The sequence below is a fragment of the Schistocerca serialis genome, chromosome 2 (assembly GCF_023864345.2).
Source record: "Schistocerca serialis cubense isolate TAMUIC-IGC-003099 chromosome 2, iqSchSeri2.2, whole genome shotgun sequence".
Taxonomy (NCBI): Eukaryota; Metazoa; Arthropoda; class Insecta; order Orthoptera; family Acrididae; genus Schistocerca; species Schistocerca serialis.
In genome coordinates this window covers 280,954,388-280,976,043 of record NC_064639.1, presented here as the reverse complement: position 1 = coordinate 280,976,043, position 21,656 = coordinate 280,954,388, and the positions used below count along the sequence as shown (strand labels likewise).

Genomic DNA, 21,656 nt, shown 5'->3' with positions numbered 1-21,656 from the left:
AAGAACAATGAAAGCGTCGAAAGAACATTATTATTGTACTCGCCTTCCAAAAATTCTGTATTTTTTTGATACTGATTATTTATCCCTTCCGATGTAGACCTATGCCCTTCGAGTAGATGTAATGATTGGAAGCACATTAATCACGTAATTTTAACACATGAAAACAGCCCAGCACATAAGCAGTCTGTGATGACTTATCTGGAACGAAGTAAAGCAATTGGTAGAATAGATATAAGCTTATTATCTCAGCACAAAAAAGAAGTGAATTACTGGAAAAATGTACTTAAAATGATTGTAGCTGTTGTAAAAGTTTTGGCATCGAAATGGCTTCCATTCTGTGCTAAAAATGAAGTCCTATGATCTCTCAACAATGGAAATTATTTGGGTGTGTGGAATTATTGAGTGAATTCGATCCATTTCTTGAAGATCTCTTATAAAAATTTAAGAATCCTGGAAAACGTAACGCTTCTTATTTATCAGCGAATATCTGTAATGAGTTTATTGATGTAATGGGAAAACGTGTCCTAAAAAGTTATAAATGAAGTTAAATTAGCAAACTATTTTTTCATTAGCTTTGACAGTGTGTTCGATGTGTCTCACATATAATTCGATATGTAAAAGACCACGTTCCTGTTGGAAGGTTCCTGAAATTTATATCTATTAAAAACTATAAATGTGAGTATTTAGCAGAAACCATCTTGAATTTTTTTAGAGAATCATGATATTCCAATAAAAAATTGCAGAGGACAAAGTTACAACAGTACTTCAAATATGTCAGGAAACTCTACTGGTCTATTAGCAAGAATCAAGGAGAAATGTGAATTTGTCACCTTTGTACCATGTATTAAACTTGGTGGGTGTCCAAGATGTGGGTGTGTATCAGAGGCAACAAAGTTTTCTGTAATGGTTCAGACAGTGTCAACGTTTCGTCGAGCTCTACTCTCCAACGGAATGTATCGACAGAACATTTAGGTTCAAAAAAAGTTGTTAGAAGTCTTCCACAAATCAGATAGTCAGCCCGAGCTGATGCAGTAAGCGCCTTGCATATAGGTCATTAAAAATTATAGAAACTTTGATGTCCATCGCAGAAGATACAGAACAGGCAAGAGAAAATACAGACGAAGCCCTTAGTCTGTCCAGAAAAATGGGAAAGCTAGAATTTATTATAATAACGGAAATTTAGAGCTCTATATTTGAAAAATAGACAAAACAAGTAATTTTCTTCAGAAAGAAACATTAATACTGCACATTGCAACTAATTTGTTTGCTTCACTTGATGATTTTATGATTAACCACAGGGATAAATTTGATGGCTTCGAATCGTCCGCCAAAGAAAGAAACCCAGAATCTGATTACAAGGACCTATCTCAAACAAGAAATGTAGAAGCTCACGCCAGAGTTTTTTTGATGGCTCTGCACTGGCAGTCCAACTGAATGGAAAAGAGAAATTTAAAGAATAAACCTTTCTTCCCATAACTGATACCCTGAGGGTTCATCTAAAATACAGATTAAGTTCGTAAGAGAACATTAGTCAACATTATGGTTTATTTTTTCGCCCGAAAACTACGAATTCCGAAGAGCTGGGACCAAGTTGCAAAGAATTTGCTGAAATTTATTATGAAGACGTTAACGAACAAGAATTGGAAACGGAGTGTCTGCTTTTAACAGAATACTTGAAAATTATTCATAGTAAAAATAGGGAAGTATTACCACATTGGAAATATATCACCTTTTGAAAGAAAACAAAATTAAAGACACATTTCCAAATGTAGAAATCACATTGAGAATCTTTTTAAACATGATGTTAACCAAGTGCAGTGCGGAAAGCTCCTTCTTCAAATTGAAAAGAATAAAAAATGAATTAAGAAGTACGTTGCTTCCAGAGAGCTTAACCAGTTTATCGTTGATGTCCATAGAATGTGATATGCTCAAAAATATAGATTCTGAAGAAGTGATTAACGATTTCAACCATCTCAAATCTAGAAGGTACCTCTTCAAACAACATAGATTTTTAAGCACTAACCTTTGAATGTTAAAAGAGTTACTTTTGTGGATTATATTGTCTAGAACCTCGCTTACCTACTTTCTTTGTCTATTCTAACAAAATAGTACTCTGTCAAGGTCATAGGGGCCTCATTATCCTAATGTGCCCAGGGTCTCCAATAGGTTGAAGACGGTTCTAGACACCTCAGTCACCTGCAGCTAAGAGCCGGCTGCCATCAGTGGTCAAAATTCTCTTTATATGTCCATGATCCAGCCAGTAATCTGTGCGTGTTACCAGTCTGTGCCAGTCAACAAGTCCGTATCCGTGTTTCATCTGTACCTGTCAGTATGTGCATGTCAATAAGTCGCATACGTTTCAAGAAACTGCATTGAACTATCTACGTTATGCTGTCACACCATGGCGAAATAAGTAGTTTGTTGGTTTCTCATGGCCGTGTTTCTTACTGTGTTTGGAGGCAGAACACAAGTGGCAATGAGTCTGTTTCTCACGTGTGTTCATTCTTGCACTTGTTCTCTCTCTCCGTGTCTTCTGTATAGTGCATGTGGAGATAAGTCAAACTTTCATATGCTTTGCTATGGGAGGTTCATGTGTCATGTTTATGACTGTTTTCATCACTACTGCAGCTGTGGCAACTTCTTCTAGTAACCTGCAACCACTTCTTGGCCACATTGACAGACCAAGCTCTGCTATATCACAGTGTACTGTCACAGTGTTCCGCCACCCAATGATTCTGCTTGGCAAACCTCTGACCATGGCTCTGCAATCCACTTCACTGCTTTTTGGGGTTGGCAAACTTCTGACAGCCCTGCCTTCTTTTTGGATGATGGACGTGGACACTTGTAAGACTTTGTTTTTGTCATGCCTTCTTTTTCCTTATTTTAGTCGTTCTGTTAGCTGGCCTCCTTTTCGGATCCAGCCTACTTCGACCCTTTGTTCTGTTGTTCTGTTTGTTGGCCTCCTTTCCAGGAATGGCCGCCCTGTTCTGTTCGTTGACCACCATTTCTGGACCTACCTCCTCCTTGTGTCAATAAGCCCCCTTTTTTGGGCCCGGCTTCACACTCCTACGCCATCATGTGTTGTCTGTTGTTTTCTTCACATCATTTGTGCACCCATGTCTTGTGTCACCTTTTTCCTTGTGTAGCAATCCATCACATCAGTCTCTGTGTCATTGGTTCAGGATGCCATCCTTGGCCTAGCACCTGACAACATTGTTCATCAGTGCACCCTTTTCTGTTGGGATCCATCTTTGATCACTGTTTTCTGCTCTTTCCAGTCAGTGGGAGGGGGGGGGGGGGGGGGCGGTACTGTTGCTGTTCGTTGAATGCATTGGCGTGTAGCAACAAGCCCCCTAGGTGAAGGAGAAGCCACTGCAATCCCAGTCAGGAAACCTGGCCGCAATGGACAATTCCATCGACAACAACAAGCCTGGAGGCACTTCTGCCTTGCTCTTCTTGCTTCCTGCAACGTGAGAGAGTTGCGTATTGGCACCACAGTAGCGGTTTTCACTCCTCAACTTTTGGAGCAATTTCCTGTTCTGGGTCATGGTCTGACACAGTCTCCCTTCAGTACTCAACAATGTTTTTTCTCCCTCAGCCAGCATCAGTACTACCTCTGGACAGAATCCTTATTGTCTTTGTTGAACCTTTCATATACCCTTTTGGTTGTTGGTCGTTTGATGCTGTCTGCCTTTTTTCCTTTTGTTATTTGTTGTCCATATACTGCAGTAGACGCGACCCGTACAGTGCTGTCACATGCTTTTCCTGTCGAAGGCCTCCCTTGTACAGTGAATTTTTGGAAAGCAGTTCAGTTTGGACTCTCGACAGCTTCTGTACCAACACAAGCACCTCTAGGTGCCTCTTGCACCTATGTGGGCGTCTCCTGCACTGATGTGTGCACCTCTCACATCTACTGGCACCTCCAGTACCTATGTAGGGGCCTCCAGGCACCTCTAGAACCAAAGCGTGTGCCTTCTATCTTGCTCCACATGCCTCCAGCACTGAGGTGGATGCCTTCAGGTATTTTCAGCACTGATGTGGGGTGCTCTTACTCTGTTGTGGATGCCTCCTGCACCTATATGTGTGCCTTCCACCAGCCACAGGTGCCTCCTGCACCTTCACATGTGCCTCTTACCCTATGCTGGTGCCTCCTGCACCAATACAGGAATCTTACAAACATTGACATGGGCAGCTCCTTTATGGTCATTGGCGTTGCTACCTCCTGCTGGCACTTCTTACACTCCCAACAGACACTGTGACTCCCCAGTTTATGGCACCTAGTGGCAACTCCTCCTATGGAGGTGTCACCCAGCAGTATGTTGTGGGAAATTGGGCAGCAGGTCGCTCTTCCCCCAGGGAAGGAGGAGTGTAGTAACCTGTAAGTTACTACATGTTAGTTAGCTGCCTTTACTGCAGCACACATCATGAAGTTCAAGCAGCACACTGTTCAGGAACTCTAGGCCTCCATCAGAGGTTGCTGCTCATGGACCATCGCATGAGTCGCCTACAGTGGGCAAAATGCTCTTAATATGTGTGTGCACCAGCTCTGACCACCAGTCTGTACTTCTCACCAGTTTGTTCCCATCAACAAGTCTGTACCTGTCAGCCTGTACACATCAACAAGTCTTGTATATATCAAGAAATTGTGCTGAACTGTCTATGTTATGCTGTCATGCCATGATCACGTAAATAGTTGTTGTTTCCTTACAACGATGTTTCTTATTATGTTCAGAGTCAGATCAGTAGCAGTTATCATTACTTATTTATTTATTTATTTATCTCTTTGATCATATACCATACAATGTTCAAGATGATGTCAGATTTGACTTCAATTTAGTGTTTACAAAGAAAAATAATCATGTTTATATGTAGGCCTCTGTGTTAAAAATTACGTGTATTGAAGTTCATGTCCTCACTCCCTGAATTGCAGCAATAGTAGTGTAGATATGCTCTACTATATCTTTCAAATATATTTGTATTTAGTATACATTTTCAATCCTCTGCCAACATGCTGCTCAGTTTTATACCCATATAGCATGTACCAATCTATCACAAACTTTTATTAATTGAAATTACAAATAATTTCCTTTTAATCTGGTGTTATGATTATGTGTGTCACAATTTTATCTGATGTTACTATCATTGCCAGTTAATTTTTTAAAACCTACATTAGTGTGCCCATGTACACATGGTAATGAAAGCACTTTAAATGTTTTAAACAATGATTTACATAACTGTCTAAACCTAATGGCTCTCTTTTGGATTTTGAAAGGCAGTATTGATAACATCAAGGAATTGAGAACTGTGTTCTTAAGAACAAAAAGGAATCAAATACATGTTCTAGAATTGAGAACTTTGACAAGTATGTCAGACCACTACCTCTTTTCCCTTAAAGTAATCCACTCTAAACTTTACTCCCCCCCCCCCCCCCCCCCCCCCCCCACTGCCCATTGTACAGTTAAAAGGAGGATGTATGCTATACCTTCTAGGTGCAGTGTTCAAATTATTCTCTTTCCCATATAGTTCTTACACAACTTCTTTATTTTCATCACAATGTGCTTGCAAAATATTTTACCCACTTGTATTTCCACAATCTTTTTCAAAGTTAATGGAATATTTTGTTCCGTAAGTCTATGTTATTGCTGTTAAAAATACATTATACACTTTTGATATATATTTCAGTTTAAATTTCTAATTTGATTAACCAAAAGAGCAATGATGTAGTAAAAGGCAGCGAGTACAAAATAAATGCAAATACAAATCTAAGAACTCTGGTCTTGTTTTTGTCAAGACAAATGAATACATGATCAAGAACTGAAAAATGAGAAGTGAGAACTAAGAAATAAAAACCAAATAATAAGAACTTAGAACTGAGGACCAAGAAGTGAGAACTAAGAAACGAAAACTGAGGAACCATTACTGACAATGAGAAGCAAGAACAGGAAACCAGGAACCATGCTTAGTTCTTGAGTACAATGAGAATTCATTGGTAGAAGACTTAGCAGTTTTTGGATTGCCCATCATCAAACAGGGCTGCTGAAGAATTTCCCCAGAATACAAGACCATATTTCAGATGCACATTAAAATATGCATAGTAAGCACTCATTAGTGACTGACTGTTTGTACATTTTTCTAGGGTCTTCGGAAGGCAAGGCTCAGCTTGGAACTGGTGTAGTCTGTATGTTGTCCCAATCTAAGTTAGTTTGTATCCAAATGTTAAGATATTTTCTTCTCTCTTTATTCACAATGGTTGATTTAATGGTGACATCAGTGTAATGCAAGATGAATTTTAACAGGTGGGTCCCTCCCATCCTGGGGTCTGAGTGACCTGACCTTCCTTTTTAACCATTCCAAATTCATCCCTCCATCCTTCCTCAGGAAGGAACAATTAGTTATGCATGTATTTTTATATGTGTCTATGGGTAATACTTTTATTTCTCCTGAAAATAGACAGTGGCCATAAATTCTGTCTCATAATTTTATAGTTTTCTTGAGAGAATTTGATTTTTGACACAATAAGTTATTTTGAAAGCTATGGAAATTTATTGATACTGTTTTCTTGTTTTGTATTGTGAACAGGTTCATTTAAACCATTTACTGAGGTGGCTTGAAACAGTTTACTACATGTTGGACATTATCATTTTTAGGTGCCTTTACTAATAATGTTGTGTGATCAGCAAACTGTTTTATGTCAATCATCAAGTATATTCAGGTCATTCGCATAAACCAGGAATAAAAAAAGGTCCCATTACTGACACTTGAGGTACTCCATGTTGATAAAAAAGAGGAGAGAGAGATTTGTTGGTTAACAGATGCTATACTCCATGTTGTGTATATGTGAATTAGATTACCTATGAAATGTATCACTTTTAGGTTGCAGCCTTGCTTGCCTGCTTGATTGTCGACAATTTTGAATTTTTCACAGACACCTAAGTAAAGACATCATGAACTGTGTAAAAAATTAAGCTGGTATATTTAATTACTCAGAATGTGTACCTGCTGAAGATATTGTACATTTTTATTTAATGGAATACTGTTTCTGTCACTGTATGTTTACTTGTGTAGGTTATAAAATTTCTTAGTTCAGGAAAACTTTGTACCACAACAAAAATGGAGAAAATATCCAAAGGGTGCATTTCTTACACTACTACAAATACTTTGAAGTTAGTTTACCACCATAATGTGCTCTTGGCAGTGAACAATGTTTCCTATCTGTTTCAGATTGGTGAAAAGATACAGAAGTACAAGAGAAGATAGGTGAAAAGATATGGAAGTACAAGAGAACTGTTTGAAGTAGGCAATTACAGCCGAAAACTCTGGAGAAATGCTTACAAACCATTAGGAGGAAGGAGGTATCACAGAGGAAACATGAAACACTTTTTAATACCCTAAGAACCTTAATTAATAAACTAAAGTTAAAGGAAGAAGTTAATTCATTGTCAGGGTTTCCACAGATTTTTACTAATGAAGAAGAATCACAGCCTGCTATAGATGTTTCACAACTGAGTGAATCTTGGTTCCTGTCACTCCCATTGAACTTCAAATGATAGTGAAGTCATACATTCAAATATAATTGTCCAGGCCAAAATGGCTCTTGGGTGTCACCCAACACAACCCTGAACTTCGTGTACGTTTTGCAACCGACATTAAAGTGAGTAGAGCTACTGTTGATGAGTTGAGAAAATACTGAACATTAGCATGTTGAACTGAAAGATATGCCAGCAAGCACTGTATGGTACTTTGATGAAACCAATCTCACTGATAATCCTAGGAAAAAGAAAGCTTTTGCAAAAATAGATTCAAAATAGTCAATAAACATTTGTAATTCCTCCAAGAGCAACTTATCAGTAATGTTTGCTGGCAGTGACAAGAGAGAAATCTTGCCTCCATTTGTTTGTGATCTACATGGATAGAAAATGGGCCCAGTGGCTATTTTTAGCCAATTTGCTCTAGTGGATGGTTTGACAGTTGTTCACTAGGCTGATGCTACTGAAATTGGAAAACTTGGAAGGGAAGAAAGTAGTAATCTGTGATGATTTATTCGCACATTTGACAGACTATGTCGTAGGGCTCTACCGTGAGAATTATGTTTCATTCATCTGTTTGCCAGTGAACAGTACCCACATTACACATTATACAGCCATTGGATGTTTCTGTCATTGAGCCCATAAAAGCAACCTAGAGCCAGATTCTTACAGACTGGAAAAGCAGCAAGTTAGGCTTCAAAGACTTTCTTCCAGAAACAGCATTTACCATTTCTGTTAAGAAGACTAATGTTTATATTGGCAGGTTTCAGTAAGTGCAGCATACATCCAATCAATGTTGTTGAAATTCTCCATCTTCATTCAAGGACATGTGACAAGGATGCAGTAAAGGACACTTTCATTGAAGCCCTCCACAATAAGAGATCTGAATGGACTACTGGTGTTGCCAATAAGAGAGTGAGGAGGAAAATTAGAGTGACTCCCAGTAAAAGTGTGACAGAGATGCTGAAAAAGGTTACAAAGGAAACAGATAAGAAGTCACAAAAATGAAGCAAGTAGCCCAGAAGAAGATTCTGAAGCTATCCCTCTAAGAGATTCTTTTGAAGATGATCAGAGCAGCATCACCTGTAACATGTGAAGCAGATGATGCCCAGTTAGTAAATAGTCGAAGAAGAGTGGTCCAGAATTTAATGAAGTTGTGTGCACTGTGCAACATATGTGATCTTCAAATATGAAGGGAGATGGATGAATTACTGATTTAAGTGATGATGGAGCTACAGTAAATTCAAGGCAGAAGCCTAAGAAATCATGAAAGTGGCCAGTGTCGAAGATGAAATGGTGTATGATGTTGATGAAATGATTGGCACCATTCAGCCTCCAATACAGATAAGCCAATGTGCTACAGTTGCACTAGAGCTTCGATGTTAGTGGTAATAACTTACAACATAGAGTATATTTTGTGTTAAATCTTTAAACTGTAGACTATTTTGATAATAAAATTTGTTTGTGCATACATGAGTGCTGATTTCCTTCATTCTTGCAGTCAAACATTGCTCTAAACCTCTGTAATCCTTTTTTTAAATTTAGATATCTGGTGCAAAGTATTACCAGGGCAGGGGAAACTTTTCTCCACTTAAAAAATAAGTTAAAAATAGAAATAAAAGGTTGTCTTAAGATAAATAAATGCAGATTACTTTGCAGAGGTATAATTACTAATCAAATAATTCTGAAAAATAAAAGCATTAAAGAATCACTGTTTTGAACTTAATTTCTTTAAATATCTGTAAAAAGTTGAGCAAAGTAATCCAAGCTGACAGAATATGATAAAGTTCAAAAGTCAAAGAGCAAATACTTTTTTGTAATTCACATAATATTATTCAAATCAATAAATATCTTGTACTACACGTTTTCTAAGGTATATAGCCTATCTTTTCCCACAGGGTTCAAGCTTAACTTCATGTCATCGAATTTGGTTCAGTGGTTCAGCCATGAAAATGTAACAAGACAGAATTACTTCTCTCTCTCTCTCTCTCTCTCTCTCTCTCTCTCTCTCTCTCTCTCCCTCTCCCTCTCCCTCTCCCTCTCCCTCCCTCCCTCTCCCTCTCCACATGTGGAAATCCATATGTATATGTGGGTTAACTCTTTGATGATGAAGAAGGAATTGGTCCAAAACCTCAGGCCGTAATCTTTTTTTTTTTTTTTTTTTTTTTTCTGTCAGTGTTCCTCCCATCCTCTGAGTAGTTATTTATCTTCATATACTGCAGTTGTTCTAACTGTGGATACTATCTATGTGCTCGTCTCTTCATTATTATACGCTTGCCACATTCAACACTGTCATGGATTTGTGCTACACATTGCATGTTATGTATCCTTCAAATATTGTATCCTCTACTCATGCATCCACTTGTCTATCTTGGGTGCTTTAATATACGCCTTATCATCCTACCCAATTTTCTGTAAAATATTTTCCACAAATTGAATCATTTGCATCTAACTGATAATTCCTTATTTCTAGACATACTTAATATTTCTATTGAATTTATTGCCCCTTAGTAAAGTATAAGCTGAAATAATAATATTAATAGGAAAAATGAACACAAATTAAATAACACTCATAAAGCAGTGCTTCACACACTACACATATATTTATGGGTGATGAGCAATTTGCTGAGTAGCGCTGATTGTATGTGCTTTGTTCATAGGTATTTCTAATGACCTTTATACAGTCAGTATTTATATTCTATAGCTCAAACTCTATGTTTAGATAATATGTGAAGTTTGTATTTTTTATCTCTGTATGTGATTGTTAATTAGCATTTATTGATTGTATTTTTGATTATTAATTTGTATTTTAACCTTTTCATGTGAATGTCAATGACATGAATATAATAATGAATTTAATATTTCGACATTGACATGCTATCAGGCAATAATGGACCTATGGAATATGTTTCGCAATAAATAAGAAGGCCCTATAAAGTTACTTTCATCCATTGCACTTTTCTATTTCAAAATGAAAGAAAAGCTATATCAGCTGAAGTGGAGTGCATAAAGACATTCTTACAGTAGCTATTAACAATCTACAGCAATAGCTTAGTATAATTATGAGGGACTGTGCAATGCAGATCGTACTGCAGAAATGATCTGTTGTAATTGGGACTAACAACAACCAAAATAGAGGCCATACACAACTCAGAAGAGCTACTGAGTCTCTTGCAGATGTCAGCCTGTACTGTAGTGTCATTACCTAGGAGCTGAGAAATTTGTGGATTACATTATTTTTCAAACTACGGCATTCAATAAACAGTAAATGTGGGAAGTTAACTTACCTTGCCATATCTGGCCATGTAATTTTCAACAACACTTTTGGCACAGTTATAGTCAAGTGTGCAGTCCTGGTAAGCTGCAAAGAAGATGAAAATATACTATATATGAAAGAGGTAAGAAACAGTGTACAAAAATTAACTTGAGAAATTTAGTACTTTGTAAAGCTACAGGTCATGAACTTCATATTAGTGAACTGCACAAATTGTTGCTGAGTCTTTAAAAATGCCTTATAGTATCTTTTGTAGAATATTATTTATAACACTCAAATTCTTATTGCAAGTTAATTGATTTGATTCTGTATTAATATTGGAAAGTTCTGCAGCTTTGTTATTAATCAGAACTACGATTTTATTATTACCTAATATATTTTTATACATCTGAAAAATTATAGATTATGTGAAAAATGCACAATTTGATGTTCAGATTCCATGTTAAATAACTGGTCTTCTCATTATGTATGTATAGGTTTGGGTCTTATATTTCCTGACTAATAGCTTGTAAGAAGTTGTGGATGTGCCACATGCAACGGAACTGTATCATGTAAAATAGTCTTGTGCCTACACACACACACACACACACAACACACACACACACACACACACAATATACAGCATCTCGGCTGGAGTTGGTGCTCATGTGGTGTACTTGCTTTTTTTGTTTTGTATGTGAAATGAATGTATTGCAACGTTACTGTGAATGAACTAGCAACAGACTTCTGTTCAAAGCCTATAATTATCAATGGCGTTATGACATTTACTGATCAGATTTGTATATTCTGTGTTTTCTCAAAATTTAGTGAGAGTCCATTTGCAGAGAACTACTTAATAACTTTCTGAAAGGAATTATTTATAGTTTCCTCAGCTGATTCTTTTTTGTTAGTTGTGATTACCATACTTGTATTATTAGCAAAATGAACTGTAAGTTCTCTCTGAACTACTCTGCCACTACAGCTTGTGACACAGGCAGTCCATAAAGCATCCGAGTGCCATGTTTGGTCCATCTTTGATAATTAACTTCACACAAATTCTGCATCTATATTCATAATGGTGCTGTGAGCTTCTAGAAATCGAGGATGTGCTAACTCCTAGATATTACACATTCCCATACTTGATGGAAATTCTCATAGCCTCAGCATTAAGCATTAATATGATCCAAACACTCTCTCTCTCTCTCTCTCTCTCTCTCTCTCTCTCTCTCTCTCTCTCCATCAGTCATCTGATGATTATGAACTCAAATGTTTCATAGGATTCCTTTAGCTGATTTCGTTGTGGTCATTTTCAATAAAAATAAGGTAAGAGGAAAAACACAACACACACTTGATGAAAATTACACATTTGTTTCATTTCGAATGCAGAAAATTGGATGCTCTATTTCTGACATACATTTTGACCCCGAGCTCAAGCACAGAATAATGCACCTAATATATCACGTTTTCAGAAACTGGCTTCTGTGTGTCTCCAAGGTGGACAGTTCTTTATGCCCATTGACAAACTCAACAAGAACTGTTCACTTTTGGGCCATGGAGTACCAAATTGCTTAATACGTTCTTCAGTATGACTCAAAGGACCTCAGTGTCGGCTATACCACACAGACCATTTGGATTGTTCCACTTAATACTAGTTTTCTTGCGCCCATCATCTTCCAGGAATTGACATCTTTCAACATATTTCCCCCTCTCTTTTTCCATTATCAGCTTTCATATTTAAAAATTTATTTTATGTATTTAGTTTTTACTTTTACATTTTTGTTATCACTCCCTCTCTCTTTTCATCCTGTTCTTAATTGCACTAATCATTTCTCTTTCTCTTAACCCACATTTTTACTTCTCACTGTATCTGCACTGAAGAGGGCACAGTATTTATCAATGTACTATAAATGAGCTAATCTCTCTGATGCACCCCTTCCTCCACCGCTTCTCATCGTCTTGTCTCCACAACTGGTGGGCCCTTTTCATCTTGGGATCTGAGTGGCCTAGCCTTAATTGTTGACCTTCATCAGCCAATAGCTCTGAAAGCTAAAATAGTGTATGTACTTTTATATGTGTCTGTTGACAATACTGAAATTTAGTACCTGAATGTTTACAGATTGCTGGCCAATACTTACTGGCTAGCAGTCTGTAAACATTCTTGTAGTTATCTCAAATGCAGTTCCCTTTTGATACAATTAACTCCACTCCTCTGATATCTAATGTATGGTTCAGAGTAAAAGAACTGCGATCTGAAAAAGCAAATATTTTTTTAGTCTGTGCAGTGTTGCCAGTGATACCTTAGCTACACCTCTTGGTATTTACCTAGATCTGAAACTAATATGGAAAAGTAACACAGACTACATATGTACAAAATTAGTTATATTCCAGCTAAACTTAGGACTTGTGTAAGTAACAATTTATTGATAAAAACAAAGATGAGGTGACTTACCGAACGAAAGCGCTGGCAGGTCGATAGACACACAAACAAACACAAACATACACACAAAATTCAAGCTTTCGCAACAAACTGTTGCCTCATCAGGAAAGAGGGAAGGAGAGGGGAAGACGAAAGGAAGTGGGTTTTAAGGGAGAGGGTAAGGAGTCATTCCAATCCCGGGAGTGGAAAGACTTACCTTAGGGGGAAAAAAGGACAGGTATACACTCGCACACATGCACATATCCATCCACACATACAGACACAAGCAGACATCTATTATAGTAACAATTTATTGAATAACTCTTTATACAACCTCTTCTGCAGTCTCTAAATATAGAGTAGGGTTGTGGGATATTTCCCTGGAATCAAAAATAATTTTATTTGGCAAGAAAAGGCAGTCACATGCTTCTCTGCAATGAGAAACCATGAATTTTCAGGGCATATTAAACAAAATAAATAAAAGAACAGGAAGCACTGACTGCTACATCTCTTTATATACTTGGTTGTTGCATACCAAGGAGAAGCTGCAGGAGCATAAACAACAACAGTCTATATGTAAGCAATACACATGTCACAGGCAGATGATCAGCTGCAACATCTAAAAAGACTCATAACTTTTCTAAGTATCAGTACACACGAATTAAATTTTTATCATGCTGCCAAAACAAGAACACAGTGTGTCACCAAATGATTTCACAAACTCCACACAAAGACGGCTTGAAGAAAAAGCATTTTATCTGCTATCAAAGAATCTGAAACCTGTGACAAAGGTGAACTTAACTATTAAAGTTGCATAAGTTCAATAGTTAATTTTACTGATGTGTTTTAGTAATGTATTTATGGTCTACTCTGTACAGCACCTTTCATTTCTCAATGGATGTATTGTCTAGCAGTGCTCTGTACCATGCATTTGTATTTAATGTTTATTATGTATATTGCCTATAGCTCATTTATATTAATATGTTGTTAACATACATTTCTCAGAATAAAAAATATTTTGTGGGATTCATGCAACATATTGGAAATTTTAATCACTTTTTCAGAATATCACATGTGAGGACACTTTCTAAAGTTTAAAAGCTTATACAATATAATAAACCAAATAATAATATTTATGGGCAGAATTGATGTCCGTTACCGTAGATTATCTGCTGTTGCATTAGAATACATTTGGTATTCCAAAGTTAGTTGTGAACAGATGCATAAAAGCTGAAAACTCTTATACTTGTGGCCTGCATTCAGTTATGGTCCATTGGTGTTGAACATTACCTCCATCACGTTCTGGTTCATCCTCTGGTAGTACTATTTTTCCAGCTGCTGCCCAGTATACTCGTGATATGTAGAACGGTCCACAGTAGCCACGTGAGCATCCAGCAGATGTGTCACAGCTGGTTGCTGCATGGCATAGGCATCTCGAGCAGATTGCATCCAGGTTTGACACAAAAACTGAAATGAGCAGAATGAAATTTTGAGTCTCTTTTGTTATGTCTTTGATACACAAGATAAAAACACATGTATGTTATTAATTTGTGAAACTTTCTGAAACTTATTTTTAATTCAAAGGTGATGATTGCAAACTTGAATCTATGAAGATTTTGAAAGCTGTGGCTTTCTCTACATTTTCAGACAAATGAGACTTGATTCTTAAAAACAGTAAGGAGTGCAGTTGACACAATAATTTGTTTGTAATTCATACCTGATCAACATCAGAGAATGAAATATGGTAAGATGGTGATTTATATCTTTAGCTCCAAAATCTAACCACTCCAAACCATCAAATCACAGACAAAATATTGCTTCTGTCTTGTTCTACTCATTCAAATGGAAATTTATACAAAAAAACTGGATAGCAGTTTCATAATCCATTCCCTCTATTGTGTACAAACCTGTAAAGCAAATGTTTGAAACTACCAAAAATATATATCATTTTTGTTTGGGAGGAATATGATTTATTAAGTGACTTTTCCTCCCCCCCCCCCCCCCTCCCCTGCCCCCCATGAACCATGGACCTTGCTGTTGGTGGGGAGGCTCCCGTGCCTCAGCGATACAGATGGCCGTACCGTGGGTGCAATCACAACGGAAGGGTATCTGTTGAGAGGCCAGACAAACGTGTGGTTCCTGAAGAGGGGCAGCAGCCTTTTCAGTAGTTGCAGGGGTAACAGTTTGGATTATTGACTGATCTGGCCTTGTAACCCTAACCAAAATGGCCTTGCTGTGCTGGTACTGCGAACAGCTGAAAGCAAGGAGAAACTATAGCCGTAATTTTTCCCGGGGACATGCAGCTTCACTGTATGGTTAAATGATGATGGCGTCCTCTTGGGTAAAATATTCTGGAGGTAAAATAGTACCCCATTCAGATCTCTGGGTAGGGACTACTCAAGAGGACGTCATTATCAGGAGAAAGAAAACTGGCGTTCTGCGGATCGGAGCGTGGAATGTCAGATCGCTTAATCGGGCAGGTAGGTTAGAAAATTTAAAAAGGGAAATGGATAGATTAAAGTTAGATATAGTGGGAATTAGTGAAGTTCGGTGGCAGGAGGAACAAGACTTTTGGTCAAGTGAATACAGGGTTATAAATACAAAACCAAATAGGGGTAATGCAGGAGTAGGTTTAATAATAAATAAAAAAATAGGACTGCAGGTAAGCTACTACAAACAGCATAGTGAACGCATTATTGTGGCCAAGATAGACATGAAGCCCACGCCTACTACAGTAGTACAAGTTTATATGCCAACTACCTCTGCAGATGATGAAGAAATTGATGAAATGTATGATGAGATAAAAGAAATTATTCAGGTAGTGAAGAGAGACGAAAATTTAATAGCCATGGGTGACTGGAATTCAGTAGTAGGAAAAGGGAGAGAAGGAAACATAGTAGGTGAATATGGATTGGGGGAAAGAAATGAAAGAGGAAGCCATCTCATAGAATTTTGCACAGAGCACAACTTAATCATAGCTAACACTTGGTTCAAGAATCATAAAAGAAGGTTGTACACATGGAAGAATCCTGGAAATACTAGAAGGTATCAGATAGATTATATAATGGTAAGACAGAGATTTAGGAACCAGGTATTAAATTGTAAGCCATTTCCAGGGGCAGATGTGGACTCTGACCACAATCTATTGGTTATGAGCTGTATATTAAAACTGAAGAAACTTCAAAAAGGTGGGAATTTAAGGAGATGGGATCTGGACAAACTGATTAAACCAGAGGTTGTACAGAGTTTCAGGGAGAGAATAAGGGAACAATTGACAAGAATGGGGGAAAGAAATACAGTAGAAGAAGAATGGGTAGCTCTGAGGGATGAAGTAGTGAAGGCAACAGAGGATCAAGTAGGTAAAATGATGAGGGCTAGTAGAAATCCTTGGGTAACGGAAGAAATATTGAATTTAATTCATGAAAGGAGAAAATATAAAAATGCAGTAAATGAAGCAGGCAAAAAGGAATACAAACGTCTCAAAAATGAGATCAACAGGAAGTGCAAAATGGCTAAGCAGGGATTGCTAGAGAACATATGTAAGGATGTAGAGGCTTATCTCACTAGGGGTAAGATAGATACTGCCTACAGGAAAATGAAAGAGACCTTTGGAGAAAAGAGAACCACTTGTATGAACATCAAAAGCTCAGATGGAAACCCAGTTCTAAGCAAAGAAGGGAAAGCAGAAAGGTGGAAGGAATATATAGAGGGTCTATACAAGGGCGATGTACTCGAGGACAATATTATGGAAATGAAGAGAATGTAGATGAAGATGAAATGGGAGATACAACAATGTGTGAAGAGTTTGACAGAGCACTGAAAGACCTGAGTCGAAACAAGGCCCCGGGAGTAGACAACATTCCATTGGAACTACTGACGGCCTTGGGAGAGCCAGTCCTGACAAAACTCTACCATCTGGTGATCAAGAAGTACGAGACAGGCAAAATACCCTCAGACTTCAAAAAGAATATAATAATTCCAATCCCAAAGAAAGCAGGTGTTGACAGATGTGAAAATTACCGAACAATCAGTTTAATAAGCCACAGCTGCAAAATACTAACGCGAATTCTTTACAGACGAAGGAAAAACTAGTAGAAGCCAACCTTGGGGAAGATCAGTTTAGATTCCGTAGAAATATTGGAATATGTGAGGCAATACTGACCTTACGAATTATCTTACAAGAAAGATTAAGGAAAGGCAAACCTACGTTTCTAGCATTTGTAGACTTAGAGAAAGCTTTTGACAATGTTGACTGGAATACTCTCTTTCAAATTCTAAAGGTGGCAGGGGTAAAATACAGGGAGCAAAAGGCTATTTACAATTTGTACAGAAACCATATAAGAGTTGAGGGACATGAAAGAGAAACAGTGGTTGGGAAGGGAATGAGACAGGGTTGTAGTCTCTCCCCGATGTTATTCGATCTGTATATTGAGCAAGCAGTAAAGGAAACAAAAGAAGAATTCGGAGTAGGTATTAAAATCCATGGAGAAGAAATAAAAACTTTGAGGTTCGCCGATGACATCGTAATTCTGTCAGAGACAGCAAAGGACTTGGAAGAGCAGTTGAATGGAATGGACAGTTTCATGAAAGGAGGATATAAGATGAACATCAACAAAAGCAAAATGAGGATAATGGAATGTAGTCAAATTAAGTCAGGTGATGCTGAGGGAATTAGATTAGGAAATGAGACACTTAAAGTAGTAAAGGAGTTTTGCTATTTAAGGAGCAAAATAACTGATGATAGTTGAAATAGAGAGGATATGAAATGTAGACTGGCAATGGTAAGGAAAGTGTTTCTGAAGAAGAGAAATTTGTTAACATCGAGTATAGATTTAAGTGTCAGGAAGTCGTTTCTGAAAGTATTTGTATGGAGTGTAGCCATATATGGAAGTGAAACATGGATGATAAATAGTTTGGACAAGAAGAGAATAGAAGCTTTCAAAATGTGGTGCTACAGAAGAATGCTGAAGATTAGATGGGTAGATCACATAACTAATGAGGAGGTATTGCATAGAATTGGGGAGAAGAGGACTTTCTGGCACAACTTGACAAGAAGAAGGGACTGGTTGGTAGGTCATGTTCTGAGGCATCAAGGGATCACAAATTTAGCATTGGAGGGCAGTGTGGAGGGTAAAAATCATAGAGGGGGACCAAGAGATGAATACACTAAGCAGACGTAGGTTGCGGTAAGTACTGGGAGATGAAGAAGCTTGCACAGGATAGAGTAGCATGGAGAGCTGCATCAAACCAGTCTCAGGACTGAAGACCACAACAACAACAACAAGTGACTTTTATCAGTTACATGACCTTACAACAGCTTCAGAGATGAAGAGGAGTTTGTATCTTTAAGAATGAAATTTTCTTCTTCAGGGGGTACATACTTTCATGTAAGAGGATACAGGGAAAACAGTTTATCTGTTATTTATTGCAATACACAGTCTAATAGTAAGAAAAGAAATGGCCAAGGATTTTTTTTTTATTATATCATTGCCAAGAAACCTTACCTTTCAGGTGACATCGACATCTCATTGGCAGTGTGAACAGAAACAGGGAAAGTGTGTGGAGAACAGTTCAGTCGGATATTTTGAGAATGACACTTTGAGCCTAGAAGCTTGAAGGTTATGGGTCAGCAATTGATTTAGGAAAGTAAGGAGAATTAAGGTTTGATGTCCTATTAATAACGAGATTATTTTGAACAGAGCAAAGGGGTAGGAAAGGTTCAAGGTGGACAACTGATGGGGATTTGACCCTTGTCCCTCCCAAATGTGTTTCACCAGAGCACCACATCACTCAGTGATTGATGAGGGAGAGACTGAGTGAGGTATGTGAAAACTGTGGAGAAGCTGATGCCATCAGTTTGTTGGTACTGTAAGTGTGCCAACAGTTGACAGAACTATTGAATGAATTAGTTGTGTTTGGGAAACGTCAACCAAGTTAGGGACAGAGATAAAATATGAGACAGTTGTTTTTGGTAAACATGGAAATGATATGTGGTTCATATTCCTATATGAGCTGCAGTGCAGATAAAGCTTCATATAGTGTGATGATGACAAAGATCTTCACAACTTTTGTTTTTGAAGTATTTTGACATTGTCAACCAGGAGACACACAAGCTGTTGTAATTTATTTTTTATGTTAAGGATTAAAAACCCATTAAGACTACATCTGAAATATTCTTTATTTGGATTGATTACTAGTTTCTGCTAACAATTTAGCCATCTTTAGACCTAACATAGTTGTTTAAATTCTCCTGCTGCCTGAGTTGACACATTTATGAAGTTTGTTGACTTTTCAGCCAGGAGATATGTGATCTCTTGCAAATTTGTTTTATTATGTTAGGGATTAAAAGCCCATGAAGTCAAGATTGCACATGAAATCTTCTCTATTTGGACATTACTAATTTCAGCTAACAATCTAGTCATCTTCAGACTTACGTAGGTGTTTGAATTCTCATGCCACCTGACTTGACATGTTTATCAAGTTTGTTGACATTGTGAAGCAGGAGAAGGTTTAAGGTGGCAGGGGTAAAACGCAGGGAGTGAATGGCTATTCACAATTTGTTCAGAAACCAGATGGCAGTTATAAGAGCCGAGGGGCATGGAAGAGAGGCAGTGGTTGAGAAGGGAGTGCCTATCTCTGATGTTATTCAGGCTGTATACTGAGCAAGCACTAAACGAACTAAAAGAAAATTTTCGAGTAGGAATTAAAATACAGGGAGAAGAAATGAAAACCTTTAGGTTTGCTTATGACATTGTATTTCTGTCAGAGATGGCAAAGAACTTGGAAGAGCAGTTGAACAGAATCGACAATGTCTTGAAAGGAGGATGCAAGATCAACTTCAAAAAAGCAAAATGAAGGTAATGGAATGCAATCAAATTAAACCAGGTGATGCTGAGGGAATTAAATTAGGAAATGAGACACTTAAAGCAGTAGATGAGTTTTGATATTTGGGCAGGAAAATAACTGATGATAATTGAAGAAGAGAGGATATAAAATGTAGCCTGGCAATGGCAAGCAAAGTGTTTCTGAAGAAGAGAAATTTGGTACCACTGAGTATAGATTTAACTGTTAGGAAGTCTTTTCTGAAAGTATTTGTATGGAGTCTAGCCAGGTACGGAAGTGAAACATAGATGATAAACAGTTTAGACAGGAAGAGAATAGAAGCTTTGGAAATGTGGTGCTGCAGAAGAATGCTGAAGATTAGATGGGTAGATCATGTAACTAATGAGGAGGTAATGAATAGAATTGGGTAGAAGAGGAATTTGTGGCACAACTTGACTAGAAGAACGGATCAGTTGGTAGCATACATTCTGAGGCATCAAGGCATCATCAATTTAGTACTGGAGGGAAGCGTGCAGGGCAAAAATTGTCGAATGAGACCAAGAGATGAATACACTAAGCAGATTCAGCAGGCTGTAGGTTGCAGTATTTGCTTGGAGATGAAGAGGCTTGCACGGGATAGAGTAGCATGGAGAGCTGCATAAAACCAGTCTTTGAAATGAAGACCACAACAATAGTATTAAAAAAATTGTTTTTTACTCATGAGTCAATCCATGTGAAATCAGTCTTTAAAAATAAATTTCAACATTGATGATTTAGAATTTTGTAATTTTTTGTCATTTTATTCTATCCTTAAAAATACAGTATTATAAAAAATTAAATTTTTTTTGGACATTTGGTTTTTGAGTTATTAATTTTTCAAATTTACGAAATTGTGCATCTTTTGCCACATTTTCAAACCTTAAAATGCCCATGTATAAAAAAGTATCTGATGTACAGAACTTAAATTTACAGTGTTTCATTCAGATTACTATAAGCTTTAAAATATGTGCCGCCGGTACATGGTCAAATTTTTTAAATTCTGAAAATTTCTAAATCAGATTATTTGTTTTGAAAATATTAATCATCCACTATTTGTTAGTGTGTGTGCCAAATTCCAAGATGGTATTCCAAAGGGAACATATGAAAATATTTTTATTTTACTGCAATGCCAGTTGACAGTTGTACCTCAACTGCTCATGGTTTGCAAGCTGCTTTATAAAACTAAAAGGAAATTAGTGAGTGCTAATTAAGCAGTTTATCATTTTAAAATTGTACTAAACTATGCCATATAACAGTTAACATAAATTATGGAAAGGATAGTATGCCTTTTACATAGCTTTTAATTTACTTGTAGTTCATATTACAAAGGCTATTCGGAAAGTAAGGAATGATAGGTCGAGAAATAGAAACCACAGTGAAAATAAAAACTGTTTTATTTGCAACAGTTAGCTGAAACTTCCAGCTACTTATCTCCATAGTCGCCGATCCGACTTAGATGTTTGTCATAGTGTTGTACCAACTTTCCAATTACTTCATTATAAAAGGCACCCGCCAGTGCTTTCTGCCAATTCTGTACACTGGCCTACAGCTCATTGTCTGTGCAAAAATGTTGTCTTCATACCCAGCAGTTCATGCGAGC

At 37.4% G+C, this 21,656-nt stretch overlaps 1 protein-coding gene across 1 annotated transcript in view; it reads right to left on the bottom strand.

The window, feature by feature from the left end:
- LOC126457043 (uncharacterized) overlaps positions 1-21,656 on the bottom strand; it is a 191,927-nt gene that overhangs the window by 26,087 nt on the left and 144,184 nt on the right. Inside the window, exons 2-3 of the mRNA XM_050093030.1 lie at positions 14,486-14,662; positions 10,814-10,887 (exon numbers count right to left, since the gene is read on the bottom strand). Of these exons, the coding sequence (XP_049948987.1) occupies positions 10,814-10,887; positions 14,486-14,662 (251 nt within the window). The remainder of the gene's footprint in view (positions 1-10,813; positions 10,888-14,485; positions 14,663-21,656) is intronic.